Here is a 9,419-nt window from a genome sequence, read left to right on the forward strand (position 1 = left end):
TATTAAAGTGGATTGCTTGTAATAATGTCTCTTTTAATATGTTGCCGCTCATTGACATGCCAGTGCATTGGAGTATAATCAGCTGAGCTGGTGGCAATATATATGGGGAGCAATCAGGTATTTATCCATTTGCTGTTCTTGGGTTACACATTAAACGTGTCCATAACTCTTACTTTTTTGAAAGGTTTATGTGTGTTATTGCATGCAAATTTTAATTCAGTTTTTGCTGAGCTCCTACAGCAATTGTATTGTCCAGAGGATAGTCGTGATAATGGCATGATATTTTGTTTTATTTTGATTATTTTCATGCGTTATTCATTTTGAATGGATCACATTGGTTTGCAGTCTACACCTTTATCAAGCTGCGCCTATTAGGACCTTCAGTAAATGCACCAATATTGACAAAAATGTCAGTTGTCTACAGTGTTCACTTTCCCATCGCATCGCATTTTGCAACACAATATCAACCAAAGGCTATTCACTTTGTAAAATAAACTGCACTTTGTACGAAGCAAAAGAAATGTACATGTACACAGGGCTTTTTCCAATCTCCATGCTGACATACTGGTAGATGCATGAAACAATTTGATTTACACATACTGCTGGGCACATTGTCCTTTGAAATACACAATATGCAGAAATCCAGTCTGTGAGGAGCAGACTTCATTGGTTCCCATGCAACTTGTGCACACTTAAGATACCCAAAGTAGAGAAACATTTACTCTCATGCATTTTGCAAGCAATGCTCCATGGTGTGCAGGTAGCATGTAGAGTACTGGTACAATGACGGACTAACAACATGCGGACATTGTTTCATTGATCACAGTCGGACATTACGTAAAGTTTTGACTGCTGAATGTGTCTAATAGAAGTTGAAAGTGGTGCAAATGTAAATTTAATTAATGGAAGTATGAAAAACAAGTTCAACTGATACACGTACAGAATTTTAAAAAACAGAGAGGGATGTTTCGTTTTGGACTAATGTGACTTATGCTAAGTTACAGAAGATCAATGCACATGTACAGCATAGTGCATCGTGTGCTGCCAAATTTTAATGTACATATGGTACACGTACCTCTCATCAGGAAATCATCGCAAGCCACACAAGAAATCCAACACAAGCATTTACACTTTTTCTTGCAAAATAAAAGCAACATGTAGATTCCTTCGACAGTACAATGTAGTTTCTCAGAAAAATGGGGAAGGATACTCGGGTGTTTTTTGCCATTGGTGTTCATTATGTGCAGCCAGTTTTAGTCAGCTCCTGTGTGCAGGTATTTTTACCCATATTTTCAGGTACTTTATGCCTACTTTACCAGCTTTCACAATTTTCTAGCCCTTAGACTGAGAATCCACTGACATTTCAAGGATGGATTTGCGCCGGGGAGATGTGAATTTATTTTGAATTTTTGCCCTGCCCAACGTGTATTTTAACACTGTATGCTCAGTGTATGCCCCCGAAGGCTTGTGAAAAAACCACAAGCGTACTCGGGTGGGACTCAAACCCACGACCTCCTGCTTACTAGTGCAGACATCTTAACCACTCGACCACCGAGCTTGCCCGTGTTGGCTGGCTGGTTCGAAATCCACTGACATCTCTGATTAGGACATGATTAGAAAAGCTTGATTTGTTTGTTCTGAATATGATTTGAAAGACCATTGTTGGAGATTGTGATGTTTGCTTTATTGTATTCCTTTGTTCTATATTCAGTGATTTCGTGCAATTGCTTGTGATAAAACACTGCTACACAAAACTAGGTAATTGTTCTGCATGCCAAATTTGAAGGAATGCAAACACTGGTTAGACATGCGCATTTCGGTTGAATCATCCTACCCTAGTTGTATGTGACCTTGTTCAAATCTCAACTCCTCATTGTGGTGAAGATACAATCCACTGAATGGAATGGCCCAACCTTCTGTTTATGTTCTCTCATTTGTGTCTGCGATTTCACTTCAGAAACCTTTGAACATCAAAGTTACAAAAATAAACTCCATATACGGTACATGTACAATTGTACATGTACCTTTTGTCATTAACCCAAGGATTTCCCTAGATTTGGGGATTTAAGATTGCTAGATAGACCTGTAGACAAGTATACAGGTCCTGTATGTACATGTATGTTTACATTGTTAACCTCACACAGGGATTCATAACATAATTACTTTTACTTGACTCGTTTTAGGTAAGTCCTTTGGGTAAATGCTTCAGTAGTGACATCATGTACACTTTTAAAAACGTATAGTCTTAGAAATCTATGCCGACAAGATTGAATTGATTGCAGAATGTTAATGTTATGTTGTACAAAACATGGTTCCCCTAGGGTACCACCAAAAAAGCAGGTTTTCCCTCGCAAACAAAGTCAGCCAAACACATGGTTGAAAACTAGGCATAATCATAATACATGTAGCCTTAAAGGTAAACAGGAGAAGGGTTCATGGGACTAATGGCTCGTCCCAAAAGAGGACTTTTGTGTCCATAGAAAGGTCTTCTTTGGATATAACATTCGTATAATTTTTCCCAGAGGTGTACAAAATGCCCACAAATTTACTCTCCCAAACAAGTACCTGTAACACCTCAGAAAGATCATGAAGATTATGAAGAAATCATCACCTCCATTTCTGACACATGTACCGTCAAAATTGTGGAGCCAAATAGTGGAGCAAGTGAAAAAGAAAGTAATGAGGGTAATTATAACCTGCAGGGTTTAATTGTCTCTAGTGTTTACTCAGCATACGTCATACAACTCCTAATTTCATTACCTCCAATAACATTCTTAGCAATTCTTAGGTTTGGAGCTGTGAAGTTATCAGAAGCATTTAAATGTCATTACTTTCACAAGCTACTGTATCATTACACAAAACCGCCATCCAAACTGTGCTGCTACGGTGTATGGGCCAAGGATCCATTTTATCAGGGTACTAGAATTATGCAGTACACATGTACAAGCAGATGTCAGATGTGCCCACAATAGCCATGAACTGTTGAATCATGTGGTGTAAATGTGGCATACATGTTATAGTTCTTCATGGTAAGGGGATGCATGTTAAGTATTTATGCAAATTTTTTTAGAATGGTATTTACATGTAATTTGTCTGCTAATTGTTTGAAGTGTCTTCATATAAAGTGATAGTTTGTTACCTCACCATTTTTTCTTTCTTTCCGGTGTTTATGTCATGTTCATCAGAAATGCTTGGACATTTCATGCTTTTTTTTTTTTCATTATTTTTTATATTCATGAAGCATGCTCCTTCCACATGGTACAAAAACCATTGGCTGTTGGACTTGGCCAGGAGCATAGCTTGGGCTTTCACTATCAAGGCAACTTTTTCTGCTTTGTTCAGATTTCAAAAAGTCAGGGATCAACATCATGTAGAGTTGAACCCTGTAACTGCATATTGTTAAAGAACCTTCATTTTGCAAAAAAGGGTATTCTTACATTAAAACTGAATTCTTTGTTTTTGCTACCAGGCGGCCTTTGCCATGGGGATGGACGTTGGCTAACCTGATGGTTTTCAAGAAGGTACCGTTTGATGTACATGTATTTGAATGAGAAATTGTGAATGATCTTAGTAGTCGACATAATATCAGACATTATTTATTCATAATATGCTGCCTTTTTATTATTGGGCAATGTCTTCAAGTGCTTCATGGTTTCAATCCATTACTACTATTACCATTATTATTAACACTCATATAGTGCCTTATTCCTTAAGGCTCTAAGGTGCTTTACAATCAGGATCAGAGATCAATTTTATGCAGAGAGATCAGTGCACTCTATTCTCTAGTCTTTACTGACACCTGTTTACATGTATACTCATTGGGAGGATAGACTCAAGATGAGATATACATGTACAAGAACCAAAGCACTGTTATCCATATTGTGTTATCAACTCTAATTCAGTTACACTGTCACACATTTGAATATAGTGCTGTACACACAATGATAAAGGATGGGGATAGACAGAAGAAAACACTAGCTCTTATGTAATGAGCCAGGTCAGTATTTCAACAGTATATGCCCTTCATAATGAAACATGTTAGAACTTGGAGGTCATGTGCACATGTGAGGTTGGTGCTATCAGCATGGCTGTACATGCTAACTCACATGTGCTGATCAAGTTTGAGTTTGTATTCTTTGTTCTGGAACGACCTTTGCCTTTCTGAACACCAACCTGGCTCATTCTCTCTGAAGGATGTAAATGGCTTTATTTCTGTGACCAGAATGTTGTGCTTTCAGGTTCGTCATGCTCTGGGATTGGATCGGTGTTTCTTGACCTTCTCTGCTGGTGCACCGATAGCAACAGACACACTCAACTACTTCCTGAGTCTCAATATCCCTATCTATGACATATATGGAATGAGTGAAAGCTCAGGTACATGGACCAGTGTTTAGCATGTTTTTATTGACACAGATAGTTTTAAAAGGCTTTTTATCCCTGACCCTCCTCAATCCTCCAAATCCTTTGGATGGTTTGAAGGATTTGGGAGGATTGAGGAAGACGTAAAATTATGTGGCTGATTGCAAAGGATGCATTTATGCTCCACCATGCCTACAAATGAAATCCTCCATACTGCTCCAAGATACCAGTCGCACTGCCTCGACATAATGACAGGAATTATAGGAGGATTTTGAAAGGTTGAGGCAGTGGGCACCCCTCAAAGGAGCATATTCAAGAAATAAAGGATTTTAGAGGATTGAGGATGAATGCAATTTTTTTTCATGGACAATTGGGAGATTTTGGAGGGTGGAGGATGGTGCCAAGCAAAAAGGCCTAGAGGTTAGGGTGAAAGGGTAGCTGTGATCAATTTGTTTTAACATAACCATTCAAACAAAAACTCTTTTTTTTTCTGGGTTAAACTTATTGTTAACTTTTGTTTTGACTATTTCAAAGGGTACCTTTTTGGTTGTTATGGCAATGAGTATTTCCATATTTTTGAGCAAAACTGTGATGTTATTTCAGGAGAAAAGCCTCAATGCTACTTCAGTTTGTACACAAAAAAAGTTCTGCATTTTTGTTGATATTGCTGGACTGTTTATTTTGCCTGATAAGCATAAATAACCACTTGTGATGGCAAATGAACCGGTGAGAATGGGGCCCTCAATCATGAATATGTGTGGGGTGTAATAATGTTGATATACCTGTAGATCATTACAAATATAAAGGGAGTTTTCCCACCTCGTGTTTGTGTTTGGGGCATTATTTCTAACATTGGAATCTACTTGTACAGGTACATGTAGGTGTGGAATATTTGAACTACATGTAAGTGAAACTATGTCCATCTGTGAATCAGTATCAAGTAGTTGGATGTTCTGTTAGCCAGAGCAAGACTTTCTGTTGAGTTAGGGGGGATAAAGTTAGGCAAAGACATAGGTGAGATTTGACAAAAAAAAACCCATGCAGGTAGCACTGTCCTATTGACATACATGCAGTATCCTTTGTAAAGACCCTTGGTACCACTGTGTATTCCACAATCTGCAGGTCTTTCGTCCTGCCTACCGTTCTCTGCATTGTTCACTTGGCTCACACTGTGTACACCAGCATCTCTTCTCTGAAACATTTAGCAGTGATCTGAGTCTTACAAAATGCTTGGATGATGTCATGCTTTTTCTTTGCCCATGCAGGACCTCACACTATATCTGTTCCTGACTGCTACAAGATGGGAAGTGCTGGGCATTGCCTCAAAGGAGCAAAGACCAAGATACATGAACCTGATCAGGATGGAATTGGAGAGGTACATGTAACATGTAGAACTGCAGCTCTAGATTCTATGGAGTTTTGGTTTACTAACTGGGCATAGAACACACCCCAAACTTGAAAGGATGGATAGCATTGTGTCTACTGTAAATTGTTTAAACTAATTTTAATCACTCATCTGTTTCTAGTTTTCAAGTCTTCATCAAAGCCCTGCCCTCAGCTTTTAGTAGTAACTGTGTAAAATTTACATAATGTAAAACAGAATCACAGGAACAGGTATTTCTTTAGGCTTATGGGACCATGCCATCAGCCCTCTGTCCGTGACGTCTACACAAGTGAAAAGAGTTATGATGAAGCTACCTACCTCTAGTCAGGTGCCTTGACTTCATTGAAACACTGTTTGTGTCTGTGATCCAAACATTGCATACAAGACTTGATGGTTAATAGGGACCCAAAATTCATATGAAAAAAAATGACACAAGAAATTGATAATTGTTGATAGGTGTGTTACCATGGCCGCCATGTATTCATGGGCTACCTAAATATGGAAGAGAAGACAAAAGAGACTACAGATGAGGAAGGTTGGTTACACTCTGGTGATCTGGGATATGTGGATGACAAGGGATTCTTGTACATCACTGGCAGAATCAAAGGTATGCTGCAGTATTAAAGAAGCTTTGAAGATTTGTTAACTGCTGTGATGTGGAATGTGGAAGTTTTTGTACGATTGGAGGTTGATGTACGCCTTTTAGGGAGTAAAAAATGGATCTCATATCAGAGCAGTCAACATTTGTTACATTGTGTCGGAAAGTCACAGACTTACTTGTGTGAAACATAATGATTGAGTATAACTATCAGTTATAATGAGGAAGCGTTGGGAGCAAGGAGGGTCCTGACCACCACTCCTCCTTCTTCCATCAAGATGTATTGCCTCCCAAATATTCTACAACTGCTTCGTTAGTCCTTTACAATGTAATGGCCATACTGTCTAAAGGCTGGTTCATACTCCGGTCAGTTCAAAACCAAAGCTAATTGGATGTCACTCAACTTTTGCAGCCAAATTTGTATGAGCAGAAACATGTTCAACTTTTGTGAATTTGCAGTGTGAATTCTGATCTGACATCACAACTTTGCATTCATTTTTGCCTTTTCACCAAGTGTGAAGTGGCCTTATAGTGTGATGTGTGTAGACAGGAGTCCATTAACCCTCCTTTGGTTTTACAGCACAAATGTGCACAAATGCCCACAGTCACTGGTCAGCATGTACATGTAGTTTCTATATGGAACTCAAACATGCACAGGTTCAGTGTGTACACAGTAGATTGCCAGCACAAAATGACCCAGGGTCTTTTGTGCAGTTTTCTTCAATGCATTCGGTTTACTGCACAATTATGCACATGAAACAGTGAAGCACAGTTGTTGGGCAGCACAAAAGTGCAATCTGATATTCCTGTGAGGGACTGTTAGTGCAGTGCACAACATGACACAGCTGTGCTTCCTTGAGGTGTTAACTAAATGACCCAAAGAGTGACTACGGCATAGGAGGGTTAATGTGAGAAATTGAACTGTAAGTAATACTTCTCAGGAAATACAAGTAAGAGTCAGATTTTTGTTTGTGCAGAGCTCATTATCACAGCAGGTGGGGAGAATGTTCCACCAGTACCCATTGAGGACACCATCTTGAATGAAACGCCTATTCTCAATAACTGCATGGTGATTGGTGACCGACGCAAGTTCTTGTCACTTCTTGTAACTTTCAAGGTAGTCATTCATTTTTACCAGTATTTGGAGATTTCTGGTTAGGATTTGCTGCTTGTGATGTTTTTGTGATCAGTATACTGCACAAGTCTGAGTTGGTACTGACTGAGAGAAAATTGCTGAAGTGCAGGTTTTGGAAAACTGAACTGATTCTTTGTGATTTAAATTCCATTGGAATTTCATTTTCAATAAGCCATTTCCCACATTGCAGTAAACAATGATTGCAGTTCTATCAACATGTCAAAAAGATGTAATTTGTTGTGATTTGCACCATGGGAATGGATCAAAATAATTGCACTGTAACTGCCAAACAAATGGGCTCTCTGTCAGACATGAGATTGACAGACACTCTGTAGCAAAGCATGTGCTATAGAAACACCAAGACATACATCTACAGTTTGCTATGCAAAGCTTGCATGGATAAACTTCCAGTTGGATCCCACAACATAAATCTGAAAATAATTTTTGAAGTAATTCTGCTTTGGTTGACGGTAGAAAGAGCAATCTGAGCTCTGTGTCGCTCACTTTGACATTCTGCTGAAAATGGACATCAAGTAAATTGTCCACTGGGGGAAAACGTTGAGGATTCCTGTTGATTTATGTTATGCAGAATTCCTTTATAGACGTGCCATAAAAGTGGCTCAAGTAACTTGTGACTATCTTTGTTTAGGTCCCAGTTGTTGAAAACTAAACTCATGACTTCCAGAACAACAAACTTGCTGTATTTTGACACAGAATGACAGACCTGTATGGCTGCTGAGCTGACTCCTCAGTATATGTCACATAAGATTAATCTGGAACACATGATATTTGCAGGTGGAAATGGATGAGGAAACTCAAGAACCAACAGAGGAATTAAATGCTGAGGCTCTGTCTATCTGTGAGAAACTAGGTAGTACAGCAAAGACAGTCAGTGAGGCTGAAGCAGATGAGAAGATCCAACAGAGCATACAGAAAGGTGTAGACGCATACAATAAACAAGCTACCTCCAGAGCACAGATGGTACAGAAATGGAAAGTTGTCAAGAAAGATTTCACTGTAGCTGGAGGTGAACTTGGTAAGTTCATAGTTGAAACTTGGTTCACCAAAACTCCCTCTAATACAGGCCGAGGATGTTGATTCATGAGTAGTTTAACCACTTCGAGCCGGGGCATTTTTCAACATTGATGATGCTGGGCCAGCATGACTATCATTTTTTCCGTTTTTCAAAATCCTTCAACAATTCATCATTCCATTTAACAGTCGTTTATAGCCGCACGGAGTAATCTTTAGGTACTACTCTAAGTTGACAGGTGACCTTCATTGACGCCTGAATATTTCAGCCAGGCCTGCAGCCTTGTAAACAGAGCCCAGATTGTGCGGTGTTATACAACTGTCTTTTGTTTACGAACCTGGCTCAGTGCACTGCTGACCTCTTTTCAATAGGGGCCAGATTAGCATGCAGCGGTGCTGTGTGGCTCATCGCTGTGGTGGTGGAGAGCTTTTGTCCCCGGTGGTAATCCGCTTGCTCTAAATGCCTGAAACCCTGGTATACGGTTTCAAAATAACGCTGGATTATCACCACTTTTGAGAGTGAAAAATGCCGGTAATGCCCAGCAGCCTGGTCTTTTGTTCGGAGTACGGTCTTTTGTTACAGGGCCCTGTTTCCTTTTTCCGAGGTCGGAGACCCCGGCCACACATATAAACCATACGGCTCCGATTTCGGAGTCCCCGGCTGGTAGTGGTTAAGGAGCCATCACGTTTTGTGCAGGTTTAAACTTTTCTTGAGTATCTGAAACCTGAATTCTGTTTGTAGTTAAGTGAACTGTAAAGTGTACAAAAATACTGAAAATTGACGTAGTTACTCCAGACAGGTGAGGGTGCTGTTAGATGTGATATAATCCAGAAAGACATGGCTCAACTTTTACATACAATGTATGCTGAACCCCAAATGTGTTCTTTGAAAATATTTCTGAGAAAAAGGT

The 9,419-nt window shown here is 39.5% G+C and overlaps 1 protein-coding gene across 5 annotated transcripts in view; it reads left to right on the forward strand.

Annotated features, from left to right (window-relative positions):
• LOC110987625 (long-chain-fatty-acid--CoA ligase ACSBG2-like) overlaps positions 1-9,419 on the forward strand; it is a 39,639-nt gene that overhangs the window by 24,974 nt on the left and 5,246 nt on the right. For 4 of the 5 annotated variants that reach the window (XM_022250505.2, XM_022250506.2, XM_022250504.2 and 1 more), the window contains 7 exons: positions 64-117; positions 3,470-3,521; positions 4,239-4,374; positions 5,625-5,734; positions 6,200-6,350; positions 7,319-7,458; positions 8,272-8,512. In XM_022250505.2, the coding sequence (XP_022106197.2) occupies positions 64-117; positions 3,470-3,521; positions 4,239-4,374; positions 5,625-5,734; positions 6,200-6,350; positions 7,319-7,458; positions 8,272-8,512 (884 nt within the window). The remainder of the gene's footprint in view (positions 1-63; positions 118-3,469; positions 3,522-4,238; positions 4,375-5,624; positions 5,735-6,199; positions 6,351-7,318; positions 7,459-8,271; positions 8,513-9,419) is intronic. The other variant, XM_022250507.2, reaches the window with a different exon arrangement.

This window comes from Acanthaster planci, linkage group LG05, assembly GCF_054643075.1.
Source record: "Acanthaster planci isolate LZ-2023a linkage group LG05, COTS_SCS, whole genome shotgun sequence".
NCBI lineage: Eukaryota > Metazoa > Echinodermata > Asteroidea > Valvatida > Acanthasteridae > Acanthaster > Acanthaster planci.